This window comes from Corvus moneduloides, chromosome 15 (genome assembly GCF_009650955.1).
Source record: "Corvus moneduloides isolate bCorMon1 chromosome 15, bCorMon1.pri, whole genome shotgun sequence".
NCBI lineage: Eukaryota > Metazoa > Chordata > Aves > Passeriformes > Corvidae > Corvus > Corvus moneduloides.
The window spans coordinates 16755609-16770541 of record NC_045490.1 but is presented as its reverse complement, the minus strand read 5'-3'; the positions used below and the strand labels follow the sequence as shown (position 1 = coordinate 16770541).

Below are 14933 nucleotides of genomic sequence, written 5' to 3'. Positions count from 1 at the left end.
TTAAGGCACGAATGCACTGCCACAACAACACACCCAGAACCTCAGGATCTACGAGCATTGCTCCCCGCAGAAAAACTCCCAACCATTCGCAGGATGCCCCTGTCACACAGTCAAACAAAATGCACCGAGGTAACACCACGGCATTGGCACTAAGAACATCCCCGTGACTCCCAACACAGCCACTCCCTGAGGTGGAGTGCGGTCCCTCCTCCATTCCCAGTGGCTGCCACCCACCCACCTGTGCCTGGAAGCTGCAGGGAAAGTACAAAAGGAGACAATGATGCTTTGTTTGTCCCATAGGGTCAACATTGTGATGATTCAACATGAAGATGGCACAACTGAAGAGGAGCTGAAGAACACCTGTCTCAGACACATCCACTTCAGGTGAGTGACTTACCTGTGGCATGACTGGTTCCTTCTTCAGAAGAGAAACATCCTCAGTGAGGGAAATTGGTTTAAAGGGATATTTGCCCTTAACATTATCAGTATTTCTGGGGAAGCTGGACATAAAAAAAAAATTACTCAGGTTTTGCAAAAACTGAACAGAATGCAGTGCCCATTATGTATTTCTATCAGAATGGTGGCTGGAAGCTGACTTCTGAACTGCAGACAATTCTCTCAAAATTAAACTTAGCTCACGCAGAAAAAGCAGTTCCCTGCTGATGGAAAACCACTCAGCATCTGACACCTGACAGCTGCCAAAATTCAGCAGTCTGCGTTTCATACACAGTTACCAAAACATAGCCACTATGAAAGGAAAAAAAGCCAAACAATAAAAAGCCTACCCAAAAAATTAAAAGGTTGGGCAGGTCTGACTAGAGAGGAGAAAAGGAAAACAAAATGTTCCATTCCACTTTATTGAAATGCAAGTTAAGGCAACATCTTGAATACAAGACCAATCCTTCCCCTCTCTAGCAAGACTAAGAGCAAAGGTAATCAAGGAAACGCTCACAGAAGGCACGGCAGCATGATCCAAATTTCAAAAGCTTCTCTTTGACCAACAACATTCCACATCAAACCCAAGTAATTCAAGGCACGCAGGGCAGATGTCTCCACAAGCAGCAATACCAGAAAGAACAACACTGCCCTAAGATATGCAGAACTTCTGGGTGTCCTGAGAGGATCCCAGGAGAGCAGCACTGTGTGGTGGGACCCTCCTCGTGATATTCCACTGTAATCATCTGTCTTACACCCTGGGAACTGGGATCTCCTCTATTAAGCAGACATTCTCCATTTCCTCCCCAATGATGTACTCAAATCCTCCCCTTCCCTCATGCCTGGCACAGAGAATATGATGTAGAGTGCTGCAAATCCATTCTGTGACTCTTGGACTCTTCCCACATGCCAGGATGCTTTGTGTCTTTTCAGCAACTTCAAATACAAATCGAGTTCTTAAAGGTTTTGTGATTAGAGTCATGAACAGTTCTCATCCCAGTCCCCACAGATCTTCTCCTTCAAGAGCTCACACCAAAAGATGAAGCACAAGTGCACTCAAAATGCCAACTGGGTGGGAGAATTTCTGCAATAGAACCCAGGGCTGGGCTGCTCTGTAGATGAGGATGTTTGGTGTGTACAATCCAGACACCAGAATGGGCCGTGTGTGATAACAGCACACACCATCTCTACCCACACTGACTCTGCAAGAGCACAGGAAGGGGAAGAAAAGCTCAACAAGATCACACCCATCTCCTCAACTGCCATGAAAATCGTGTCTGAAGAGGAGCACAGACCCACCATGGCAAGAGCTGTGGGAGCTGGTATAAACGCCCTACAATACACATGGAAAGCAGTTTGAAGTGCTACCCTCCCACAACAACACTCCCAAAGCAGCAGCAGCAGCAAAAACCTTCAGGAGTCTGAATGTTACCAACTCTTATCCAGCACATTCCACATGTCAGGCCAGTGGCAGCACAAGGAACTGTCTCTGATGGGAGATATTCATAACCTCAAAGGACTCTGTGGCCATTTCAATAGCACATATTATCTCAAGATCCAGAAGGCCTCCAACTTCACACCCTTGGAACTTGGGAAAGGATCCTGCGCAGAAACACTCTGTGCCCATCCTGGCTCCTGCTTTCCTCTAAGCATCCTCCATTCCCCAGTCTGAAACAGTTATTCTCCAGAAAAGGACATCATTTCCATTCCTCTCCTCTTACAACATGACCCATTCTCTTAAAAATTATTCCAGGTTCCCTCAGACAAGTCCTCCCAGTGCTCAAGGTCACCATTCACATCAGGACATAGCCGGACCCTACTCAGTGTCACTGCCACATTCACCTCTGTGACAAGGCATAATTTGCTTCCCCTACCTCAGGAATCAATTTGACTTCTGCTTACCCTTCCCACCAATGAGAGCACTGTAAAACCCACACAGGTGGCATCACATACATGGTCTGGCAGACTCTGCAGCTGCACCTTGAGCTCTGGCAGTGTTACAGATCTGACACCAATATTTTCTATACAGGACTGCTCTCATGGCAAGGGACATTGATGTCTTGCTGAGAGAGACCAAACAACGTGGTGATGAACACACCAATACAACAGATATTTACTGTGTAGAAAAAATTGGTAGTAGATTTTTTGTCGTTGTTGTTTAGAAGAGGAATTGCAAGGAAATTGTAAAGGTGTTCCAAATGTAAATATTGAAAAAACATGTCAACACAAGGTCAGGGTCCATCAAGCCACCTCTCCAGCCAGGAATGCAAGTTAACAACTGCAGCTAACAAAAACTGGGCGCGAAACAAAACATGAAAAGACCACAATGCCTTCCCAGTTTTAATAATGACGTGGGAACACAAGTCCAATTGGTCACATTGCCTTGCATCGCTTGTAGAGGACACATGACAGAACATGAGGGCACAGAAGAAACCACATGTGATACCACCACAGTCAGCAAAGGCAATGAGGAGGTACACAGCACTTGGGGGACTGTCACAGTCACAGCCTGTCCTGCACAGCTTCAGCAAGCTCGGGTGGAAAATCTACACAACCAGCAAGCAGGAGCGTTGTCTCCAAAACGGAAACCTCCAGGCATCACAGGACAGCTCCCATGGCAACCAGCAGTGATTTCATTCTAGGGCGGAACAATTCACATCCACACCAGCAAATCTCAGGGGTCTACACAAAGAGGTTACCGCACTACCCTTACCCTGCAAGGACGAGGCAGCAGATACAAAGGTGCAATTAACACCCAATACAATTAACTTAAGCACCCATCGCCCTCAGGCCGAGAAGGCGGAGCCCGGCTAATAGCAGAGCCAGGTTAGGAAATGAGAGAGAAGGGACAAAGGGAAAGAGAAAGAGTAGAGGCGAGCAAGGCGGTGCCACTGACCGTGTCCAGGAGAGCGGAGGGCTCCGGCTGCGTGTCCTTGGCCGCGGGGCCGGGCGGCGGCGGAGGGAAGTTGGGGCTGAAAACCATGAGGTCGCTCTTGCCCGCGCCGTCCGCCACGCACAGGCTCCGGCTGTGGCGCTGCGAGTACGACCAGCTGCCCACTTCGCTGGCGCACACGAGCGTCGTGGGCCCGGGCCCCGACAGCACGGCCGCCCGCGGCGCCCAGCGCGACGCCCCGTACAGCACCACGGCCAGCAGGAACAGGCTCGACACCGCGCAGATGGCCACCACCAGCCACACGTTCGTCGCCGCACTCGCCGCACCAGCGCCCATCTCCGCGCCCGCCGCCGACCGCGACGACGACGACGACGATCCCGCGGCCGCGGCCAGCGCCGCCTCGGCGGCCTCCACCAGCGACACGCTGAGCGTGGCCGTGGCCGAGCGCGCCGGCTCGCCGTGGTCGCGCACCACGATCAGCAGCCGCTGGCGAGGGCCGTCCGCCTCCTCCAGCGCCCGCGCCGTGCTCACCTCGCCGCTGTAGAGCCCCACGCGGAACGGGCCCTTGCCCCGCGGCTCCCACAGCTCGTAGCGCAGCCACGCGTTGTAGCCCGAGTCGGCGTCCACGGCGCGGATCTTCGCCACCACCTGCCCCGCCGGCGCCCCCCACGCCGCCCACGCCCACAGCGTGCCCGACACCGACACCGAGCCCGCCGCCGCCGCCGCCGCCTCGCCCGCCACGCCGCCCGCCTCCGGCGCCGAGCCCGCAGGCGGCAGCAGCGCCGGCGCGTTGTCGTTCTCGTCCAGCACGAACAGCTGCACCGTGGCGTTGCCGCACAGCGGCGGCTCGCCCGCGTCCACCGCACGCACCTCGAACTGCAGCACCTGCAGCTCCTCGTAGTCCAAGGGCTGCAGCGCCCACAGACGCCCGCTCTCCGCGTCCACCGACACGTAGCTCGACGCCGGACGCCACCCGCCGCCCACGCCGCCCTCCCACACCGAGTAGCTCACGCGCCCGTTGCCCGCCTCGTCCGGGTCCCGCGCCCACAGCCGCGCCAGCTCCGCGCCCGCCGCGTTGTTCTCCCGCGCCAGCACCGTGTACACGGCCTGCGCGAACGCCGGCGCGTTGTCGTTCACGTCCGACACCGCCACCCGCAGCCCGCGCCTGCCGCGCAGCGCCGGCGCCCCGCCGTCCTCCGCACGCACCTCCACCTCGTACTCCGACACCCGCTCCCGGTCCAGCGCCTCGCGCAGCACCAGCGAGTACGAGCCCGCGAACGTCGCCTCCAGACCGAACGGCGACGCCGGCCACACCCAGCACCGCACGCGACCGTTCGCCCCCGAGTCCCGGTCCGACACGCTCAGCAGGGCCACCACCGTCCCCACCGACGCGTCCTCCGGCACCGGCACCGACAGCGACGTCACCCACACCTCCGGCGCGTTGTCATTCACATCCAGCACCTCCAACACCACCTTGCAGTGACCCGACAGCGGGGGTGTCCCCTTATCTGTCGCCTTAACATTTAGGTCATATAAATTAACTGCCTCAAAGTCCAGGCCGCCCGTCAGTCTGATCTCCCCAGTATTTGCATCGATGCTGAATACATCTGAGGCAGAGGGAGGAACAATAGTATCGATTTCATATCTCACTTCCCTGTTAGTTCCTTCGTCCGCATCCGTGGCATTCATCCGCGCCACTAGCGTGCCTTGTATAGCGTCCTCGGGCAAATATACATTGAACACCGACTGGTTGAACTGGGGCGCGTTATCGTTCGCATCCAGCACCGAGATCACCAGCTCCATGGTGCCTGTCAGAGATGGCCGGCCCCCATCACTCGCCGTCAGCAACAACCGGTGAACGGGAATCGTCTCGCGGTCCAGAGATTTCGTGAGTACCAGAAATAAGGATTTACTGCGAGAGTTACTGTTTTCTTCCTCTATTCTAAAATGCTCGCTTGGGCTGAGTGTATAGGAGAGCTGCGCGTTCGCTCCGATATCCGCATCCGACGCGCCCTCCAGCGGGAAACGAGACCCCGGCAGAGTGGTGAATTCCGCGATGCTGAGGTTTTTCCGGGCGGCGGGGAAGATGGGGGCATTGTCGTTGATGTCGGTGACCTCCAGCTGCACATGGAAGACGCGCAGCGGCCGCTCCACCAGCACCTCCAGCCGCAGCGCGCACGGCGCGCTCTTGCCGCACAGCTCCTCCCGGTCGAGCCGCGAGCTCACCAGCAGCGCGCCGCTCGCCCCGCTCACCTCCACGCTCGCCCGCCGGCCCTGCGCCACCAGCCGCAGCCGCCGCGCCTCCGCCTCGCCCGCCTCCAGGCCCAGGTCCTGCGCCAGACGGCCCACCACCGTGCCGGCCTTGGCTTCCTCCGGCACCGAGTACCGCACCTGCCCGCCCGACAGCGCCCAGGCCGCCTGCAGCACCAGCACCCGCACCACCGCACAACAACGCTCCCCCATCGCCGCCGCCGCCTCTGCCGCTCTGGCTGCCGGCCCCGGCACGGGCCCCGCACGGCTCCCCGCCGCCGCCCGGACGCACCGGCTCTGCTGCCCGGCCCGCGCCGCCCCCCCGCGCTCACAGCCGGGCTCTCCGCCGCACCGGGGCGGAGCCGCCGACACGCCGTTCCTGAGCCTGCAGCGACACCGTGCGCTGCTCCGCCGCCTCACACGCTCCGCCACAGCGCCCGCGCCTCCGCTCCGTCATGGCCATCTCCTCTGCCGTCTCTTCCAAAAGTGCTCCTTTTTTATTTTATCCTTTGGGCTTTTTTTCCACTTCTCTCTTCTGTATCCCTTCTGGTATTTCGCCAGTCGCCTCCGGCTCCGCGCGGTAAACGAAAGAATTCGGATCCACCCACTCTAATTACGTGGCATCAACGCCGGAGCACCGGAATCTAATCCAGGCGGAGGCTGGTGGGAACCAGCTCCGGTCGGGAGTTAGGGGCATCCTCGGTGCGTAATCCTATTTTCAAATTCCTTCTCTTTGTAATTTTCCATTCTTAATCACCTCCTTTTGTCATTCCTTCCTAGCATCTTCTTTCTGGTTTTCTTTCTCTTCTTCCTTTCCTTTTTCCCTCCTTTATCCCCTTCCTCCCTTTTTGTGTAGAGTAGAAGTGTCGGTGACATGCCAGTAAACTCAATTACAGTTTCTCCCTTGCTCTCTATCTACTCCTTTCTTGCTTGCTTCCAATTTTCTTCCATTTCCATCCTCTCTTCATTTTTCCCTTACCAAGAAGGGAGTAATCTTACCATGTCTATGACATTCTCGACTTGGTGTAGGGACATATTCTTTGGCAAAGGCTCTCCTTCCTCTTCCCTTCTGCCCTCCATCTCTTCAGAGAAGTAAAAATCTTCCTGCTTTCCTCCTGTCCATGCACTCACAACTTCCCCATTTTCCAGGATAAAGGCCACACTTTTCAGCCTCCAGTACTCTCAAGGATGCAGCAATAACACAGCAAGGCAATCACACGCCAAAGAACAGCTCCTGTGTATCAGAACAGGTTCCACCACCCTCTGGCACAAAAGGTGAAGCCACAGCTACTGAGACATCTGTGCAAGCAAGCCTGAAAGAGTCCAAACAACTCAGGGGAGTTTCTCCTTCAGGAACTCAAAGCTATCACAGCCCAGCACGACAATGCTCCATAAGAACTTTAAAAAGCACTGGGCAACCACTGGTCCTGAGCACTCTTCATGTATCTCGATGCTTCCTGACTCGTTTTCTACCTGTCAGGTTTATGCCTTCCCATTAAGGCACGAATGCACTGCCACAACAACACACCCAGAACCTCAGGATCTACGAGCATTGCTCCCCGCAGAAAAACTCCCAACCATTCGCAGGATGCCCCTGTCACGCAGTCAAACAAAATGCACCGAGGTAACACCACGGCATTGGCACTAAGAACATCCCCGTGACTCCCAACACAGCCACTCCCTGAGGTGGAGTGCGGTCCCTCCTCCATTCCCAGTGGCTGCCACCCACCTACCTGTGCCTGGAAGCTGCAGGGAAAGTACAAAAGCAGACAATGATGCTTTGTTTGTCCCATAGGGTCAACATTGTGATGATTCAACATGAAGATGGCACAACTGAAGAGGAGCTGAAGAACACCTGTCTCAGACACATCCACTTCAGGTGAGTCACTTACCTGTGGCATGACTGGTTCCTTCTTCAGAAAAGAAACATCCTCAGGGAGGGAAATTGGTTTAAAGGGATATTTGCCCTTAACATTATCAGTATTTCTGGGGAAGCTGGACATAAAAAAAAAATTACTCAGGTTTTGCAAAAACTGAACAGAATGCAGTGCCCATTATGTATTTCTATCAGAATGGTGGCTGGAAGCTGACTTCTGAACTGCAGACAATTCTCTCAAAATTAAACTTAGCTCACGCAGAAAAAGCAGTTCCCTGCTGATGGAAAATCACTCAGCATCTGACACCTGACAGCTGCCAAAATTCAGCAGTCTGCGTTTCATACACAGTTACCAAAACATAGCCACTATGAAAGGAAAAAAAGCCCAACAATAAAAAGCCTACCAAAAATTTAAAAGGTTGGGCAGGTCTGACTAGAGAGGAGAAAAGGAAAACAAAATGTTCCATTCCACTTTATTGAAATGCAAGTTAAGGCAACATCTTGAATACAAGACCAATCCTTCCCCTCTCTAGCAAGACTAAGAGCAAAGGTAATCAAGGAAACGCTCAGAGAAGGCACGGCAGCATGATCCAAATTTCAAAAGCTTCTCTTTGACCAACAACATTCCACATCAAACCCAAGTAATTCAAGGCACGCAGGGCAGATGTCTCCACAAGCAGCAATACCAGAAAGAACAACACTGCCCTAAGATATGCAGAACTTCTGGGTGTCCTGAGAGGATCCCAGGAGAGCAGCACTGTGTGGTGGGACCCTCCTCGTGATATTCCACTGTAATCATCTGTCTTACACCCTGGGAACTGGGATCTCCTCTATTAAGCAGACATTCTCCATTTCCTCCCCAATGATGTACTCAAATCCTCCCCTTCCCTCATGCCTGGCACAGAGAATATGATGTAGAGTGCTGCAAATCCATTCTGTGACTCTTGGACTCTTCCCACATGCCAGGATGCTTTGTGTCTTTTCAGCAACTTCAAATACAAATCGAGTTCTTAAAGGTTTTGTGATTAGAGTCATGAACAGTTCTCATCCCAGTCCCCATAGATCTTCTCCTTCAAGAGCTCACACCAAAAGATGAAGCATAAGTGCACTCAAAATGCCAACTGGGTGAGAGAATTTCTGCAATAGAACCCAGGGCTGGGCTGCTCTGTAGATGAGGATGTTTCGTGTGTACAATCCAGACACCAGAATGAGCCATGTGTGATAACAGCACACCCCATCTCTTCCCACACTGACTCTGCAAGAGCACAGGAAGGGGAAGAAAAGCTCAACAAGATTACACCCACCCCCTCAACTGCCATGAAAATCGTGTCTGAAGAGGAGCACAGACCCACCATGGCAAGAGCTGTGGGAGCTGGTATAAACGCCCTACAATACACATGGAAAGCAGTTTGAAGTGCTACCCTCCCACAACAACACTCCCAAAGCAGCAGCAGCAGCAAAAACCTTCAGGAGTCTGAATGTTACCAACTCTTATCCAGCACATTCCACATGTCAGGCCAGTGGCAGCACAAGGAACTGTCTCTGATGGGAGATATTCATAACCTCAAAGGACTCTGTGGCCATTTCAATAGCACATATTATCTCAAGATCCAGAAGGCCTCCAACTTCACACCCTTGGAACTTGGGAAAGGATCCTGCGCAGAAACACTCTGTGCCCATCCTGGCTCCTGCTTTCCTCTAAGCATCCTCCATTCCCCAGTCTGAAACAGTTATTCTCCAGAAAAGGACATCATTTCCATTCCTCTCCTCTTACAACATGACCCATTCTCTTAAAAATTATTCCAGGTTCCCTCAGACAAGTCCTCCCAGTGCTCAAGGTCACCATTCACATCAGGACATAGCCGGACCCTACTCAGTGTCACTGCCACATTCACCTCTGTGACAAGGCATAATTTGCTTCCCCTACCTCAGGAATCAATTTGACTTCTGCTTACCCTTCCCACCAATGAGAGCACTGTAAAACCCACACAGGTGGCATCACATACATGGTCTGGCAGACTCTGCAGCTGCACCTTGAGCTCTGGCAGTGTTGCAGATCTGACACCAATATTTTCTATACAGGACTGCTCTCATGGCAATGGACACTGATGTCTTGCTGAGAGAGACCAAACAACGTGGTGATGAGCACACCAATACAACAGATATTTACTGTGTAGAAAAAATTGGTAGTAGATTTTTTGTCGTTGTTGTTTAGAAGAGGAATTGCAAGGAAATTGTAAAGGTGTTCCAAATGTAAATATTGAAAAAACATGTCAACACAAGGTCAGGGTCCATCAAGCCACCTCTCCAGCCAGGAATGCAAGTTAACAACTGCAGCTAACAAAAACTGGGCGCGAAACAAAACATGAAAAGACCACAATGCCTTCCCAGTTTTAATAATGACGTGGGAACACAAGTCCAGCTGGTCACATTGCCTCGCATCGCTTGTAGAGGACACATGACAGAACATGAGGGCACAGAAGAAACCACATGTGATACCACCACAGTCAGCAAAGGCAATGAGGAGGTACACAGCACTTGGGGGACTGTCACAGTCACAGCCTGTCCTGCACAGCTTCAGCAAGCTCGGGTGGAAAATCTACACAACCAGCAAGCAGGAGCGTTGTCTCCAAAACGGAAACCTCCAGGCATCACAGGACAGCTCCCGTGGCAACCAGCAGTGATTTCATTCTAGGGCGGAACAATTCACATCCACACCAGCAAATCTCAGGGGTCTACACAAAGAGGAAACCGCACTACCCTTACCCTGCAAGGACGAGGCAGCAGATACAAAGGTGCAATTAACACCCAATACAATTAACTTAAGCACCCATCGCCCTCAGGCCGAGAAGGCGGAGCCCGGCTAATAGCAGAGCCAGGTTAGGAAATGAGAGAGAAGGGACAAAGGGAAAGAGAAAGAGTAGAGGCGAGCAAGGCGGTGCCACTGACCGTGTCCAGGAGAGCGGAGGGCTCCGGCTGCGTGTCCTTGGCCGCGGGGCCGGGCGGCGGCGGAGGGAAGTTGGGGCTGAAAACCATGAGGTCGCTCTTGCCCGCGCCGTCCGCCACGCACAGGCTCCGGCTGTGGCGCTGCGAGTACGACCAGCTGCCCACTTCGCTGGCGCACACGAGCGTCGTGGGCCCGGGCCCCGACAGCACGGCCGCCCGCGGCGCCCAGCGCGACGCCCCGTACAGCACCACGGCCAGCAGGAACAGGCTCGACACCGCGCAGATGGCCACCACCAGCCACACGTTCGTCGCCGCACTCGCCGCACCAGCGCCCATCTCCGCGCCCGCCGCCGACCGCGACGACGACGACGACGACGATCCCGCGGCCGCGGCCAGCGCCGCCTCGGCGGCCTCCACCAGCGACACGCTGAGCGTGGCCGTGGCCGAGCGCGCCGGCTCGCCGTGGTCGCGCACCACGATCAGCAGCCGCTGGCGAGGGCCGTCCGCCTCCTCCAGCGCCCGCGCCGTGCTCACCTCGCCGCTGTAGAGCCCCACGCGGAACGGGCCCTTGCCCCGCGGCTCCCACAGCTCGTAGCGCAGCCACGCGTTATAGCCCGAGTCGGCGTCCACGGCGCGGATCTTCGCCACCACCTGCCCCGCCGGCGCCCCCCACGCCGCCCACGCCCACAGCGTGCCCGACACCGACACCGAGCCCGCCGCCGCCGCCGCCGCCGCCTCGCCCGCCACGCCGCCCGCCTCCGGCGCCGAGCCCGCAGGCGGCAGCAGCGCCGGCGCGTTGTCGTTCTCGTCCAGCACGAACAGCTGCACCGTGGCGTTGCCGCACAGCGGCGGCTCGCCCGCGTCCACCGCACGCACCTCGAACTGCAGCACCTGCAGCTCCTCGTAGTCCAAGGGCTGCAGCGCCCACAGACGCCCGCTCTCCGCGTCCACCGACACGTAGCTCGACGCCGGACGCCACCCGCCGCCCACGCCGCCCTCCCACACCGAGTAGCTCACGCGCCCGTTGCCCGCCTCGTCCGGGTCCCGCGCCCACAGCCGCGCCAGCTCCGCGCCCGCCGCGTTGTTCTCCCGCGCCAGCACCGTGTACACGGCCTGCGCGAACGCCGGCGCGTTGTCGTTCACGTCCGACACCGCCACCCGCAGCCCGCGCCTGCCGCGCAGCGCCGGCGCCCCGCCGTCCTCCGCACGCACCTCCACCTCGTACTCCGACACCCGCTCCCGGTCCAGCGCCTCGCGCAGCACCAGCGAGTACGAGCCCGCGAACGTCGCCTCCAGACCGAACGGCGACGCCGGCCACACCCAGCACCGCACGCGACCGTTCGCCCCCGAGTCCCGGTCCGACACGCTCAGCAGGGCCACCACCGTCCCCACCGACGCGTCCTCCGGCACCGGCACCGACAGCGACGTCACCCACACCTCCGGCGCGTTGTCGTTCACGTCCAGCACCTCCAGTTCCACGCTGCAGTGACCGGATAGTGGAGGTGTCCCTTTATCCCTCGCTTCAATACGGAAATTAAATATACTGACTTCTTCGAAGTCCAGGGCTGCTGTGAGGTGAATTTCCCCGGTATTCGGATTGACGGAAATCACATCTCTTCCACTCGCGGGAATGAAGCTGGTTGCAGTAAATGTCACTTCGCCATTAATTCCTTCGTCCGCATCCGTGGCGTTCACACGCGCCACAAACGTCCCCACCTCAGCACTCTCCGGTAGCTTCACTTTATACACTGACTGGTTGAACTGGGGTGCGTTGTCGTTGGCGTCCAAAACTGAGATCAACAGCTCCATTGTTCCTGTCAGAGACGGCCGGCCCCCATCACTCGCCGTCAGCAACAACCGGTGAACGGGAATCGTCTCGCGGTCCAGAGATTTCGTTAAAACAAGATCGGGTACAAGATTTCGCTCACTCGATTTTTGTAAATCCAGAGAGAAGTGCTCGCTGGGGCTGAGTGTATAGGAGAGCTGCGCGTTCGCTCCGATATCCGCATCCGACGCGCCCTCCAGCGGGAAACGAGACCCCGGCAGAGACAGTTCCGCGATGCTGAGGTTTTTCCGGGCGGCGGGGAAGATGGGGGCATTGTCGTTGATGTCGGTGACCTCCAGCTGCACATGGAAGACGCGCAGCGGCCGCTCCACCAGCACCTCCAGCCGCAGCGCGCACGGCGCGCTCTTGCCGCACAGCTCCTCCCGGTCGAGCCGCGAGCTCACCAGCAGCGCGCCGCTCGCCCCGCTCACCTCCACGCTCGCCCGCCGGCCCTGCGCCACCAGCCGCAGCCGCCGCGCCTCCGCCTCGCCCGCCTCCAGGCCCAGGTCCTGCGCCAGACGGCCCACCACCGTGCCGGCCTTGGCTTCCTCCGGCACCGAGTACCGCACCTGCCCGCCCGACAGCGCCCAGGCCGCCTGCAGCACCAGCACCCGCACCACCGCACAACAACGCTCCCCCATCGCCGCCGCCGCCGCCGCCTCTGCCGCTCTGGCTGCCGGCCCCGGCACGGGCCCCGCACGGCTCCCCGCCGCCGCCCGGACGCACCGGCTCTGCTGCCCGGCCCGCGCCGCCCCCCCGCGCTCACAGCCGGGCTCTCCGCCGCACCGGGGCGGAGCCGCCGACACGCCGTTCCTGAGCCTGCAGCGACACCGTGCGCTGCTCCGCCGCCTCACACGCTCCGCCACAGCGCCCGCGCCTCCGCTCCGTCATGGCCATCTCCTCTGCCGTCTCTTCCAAAAGTGCTCCTTTTTTATTTTATCCTTTGGGCTTTTTTTCCACTTCTCTCTTCTGTATCCCTTCTGGTATCTCGCCAGTCGCCTCCGGCTCCGCGCGGTAAACAAAAGAATTCGGATCCACCCACTCTAATTACGTGGCATCAACGCCGGAGCACCGGAATCTAATCCAGGCGGAGGCTGGTGGGAACCAGCTCCGGTCGGGAGTTAGGGGCATCCTCGGTGCGTAATCCTATTTTCAAATTCCTTCTCTTTGTAATTTTCCATTCTTAATCACCTCCTTCTGTCATTCCTTCCTAGCATCTTCTTTCTGGTTTTCTTTCTCTTCTTCCTTTCCTTTTTTTCCTCCTTTATCCCCTTCCTCCCTTTTTGTGTAGGGTAGAAGTGTCGGTGACATGCCAGTAAACTCAGTTACAGTTTCTCCCTTGCTCTCTATCTACTCCTTTCTTGCTTGCTTCCAATTTTCTTCCATTTCTATCCTCTCTTCATTTTTCCCTTACCAAGAAGGGAGTAACCTTACCATGTCTATGACATTCTCGACTTGGTGTAGGGACATATTCTTTGGCAAAGGCTCTCCTTCCTCTTCCCTTCTGCCCTCCATCTCTTCAGAGAAGTAAAAATCTTCTTGCTTTCCTCCTGTCCATGCACTCACAACTTCCCCATTTTCCAGGATAAAGGCCACACTTTTCAGCCTCCAGTACTCTCAAGGATGCAGCAATAACACAGCAAGGCAATCACACGCCAAAGAACAGCTCCTGTGTATCAGAACAGGTTCCACCACTCTCTGACACAAAAGGTGAAGCCACAGCTACTGAGACATCTGTGCAAGCAAGCCTGAAAGAGTCCAAACAACTCAGGGGAGTTTCTCCTTCAGGAACTCAAAGCTATCACAGCCCAGCACGACAATGCTCCATAAAAACTTTAAAAAGCACTGGGCAACCACTGGTCCTGAGCACTCTTCATGTATCTCGATGCTTCCTGACTCGTTTTCTACCTGTCAGGTTTATGCCTTCCCATTAAGGCACGAATGCACTGCCACAACAACACACCCAGAACCTCAGGATCTACGAGCATTGCTCCCCGCAGAAAAACTCCCAACCATTCGCAGGATGCCCCTGTCACGCAGTCAAACAAAATGCACCGAGGTAACACCACGGCATTGGCACTAAGAACATCCCCGTGACTCCCAACACAGCCACTCCCTGAGGTGGAGTGCGGTCCCTCCTCCATTCCCAGTGGCTGCCACCCACCCACCTGTGCCTGGAAGCTGCAGGGAAAGTACAAAAGGAGACAATGATGCTTTGTTTGTCCCATAGGGTCAACATTGTGATGATTCAACATGAAGATGGCACAACTGAAGAGGAGCTGAAGAACACCTGTCTCAGACACATCCACTTCAGGTGAGTGACTTACCTGTGGCATGACTGGTTCCTTCTTCAGAAAAGAAACATCCTCAGGGAGGGAAATTGGTTTAAAGGGATATTTGCCCTTAACATTATCAGTATTTCTGGGGAAGCTGGACATAAAAAAAAAATTACTCAGGTTTTGCAAAAACTGAACAGAATGCAGTGCCCATTATGTATTTCTATCAGAATGGTGGCTGGAAGCTGACTTCTGAACTGCAGACAATTCTCTCAAAATTAAACTTAGCTCACGCAGAAAAAGCAGTTCCCTGCTGATGGAAAATCACTCAGCATCTGACACCTGACAGCTGCCAAAATTCAGCAGTCTGCGTTTCATACACAGTTACCAAAACATAGCCACTATGAAAGGAAAAAAAGCCCAACAATAAAA

At 55.7% G+C, this 14933-nt stretch overlaps 2 protein-coding genes across 2 annotated transcripts; both read right to left on the bottom strand.

Moving 5' to 3' along the window:
• Positions 1–838: 838 nt before the first annotated feature.
• Positions 839–5846, bottom strand: LOC116451523 (protocadherin alpha-6-like). Its single transcript, XM_032125104.1, has one exon. The coding sequence runs from the start codon at positions 5789–5791 to the stop codon at positions 3263–3265; it is 2529 nt and encodes an 842-aa protein (XP_031980995.1). The 5' UTR covers positions 5792–5846; the 3' UTR covers positions 839–3262.
• Positions 5847–10250: 4404 nt separating this feature from the next.
• Positions 10251–12952, bottom strand: LOC116451522 (protocadherin alpha-6-like). Its single transcript, XM_032125103.1, has one exon. The coding sequence runs from the start codon at positions 12864–12866 to the stop codon at positions 10335–10337; it is 2532 nt and encodes an 843-aa protein (XP_031980994.1). The 5' UTR covers positions 12867–12952; the 3' UTR covers positions 10251–10334.
• Positions 12953–14933: the final 1981 nt, after the last annotated feature.

Bases quoted from the DNA above. Each gene is read 5' to 3' on its own strand.
- LOC116451523 (XM_032125104.1), bottom strand. From the start codon at position 5,791: ATGGGGGAGCGTTGTTGTGCGGTGGTGCGGGTGCTGGTGCTGCAGGCG.
- LOC116451522 (XM_032125103.1), bottom strand. From the start codon at position 12,866: ATGGGGGAGCGTTGTTGTGCGGTGGTGCGGGTGCTGGTGCTGCAGGCG.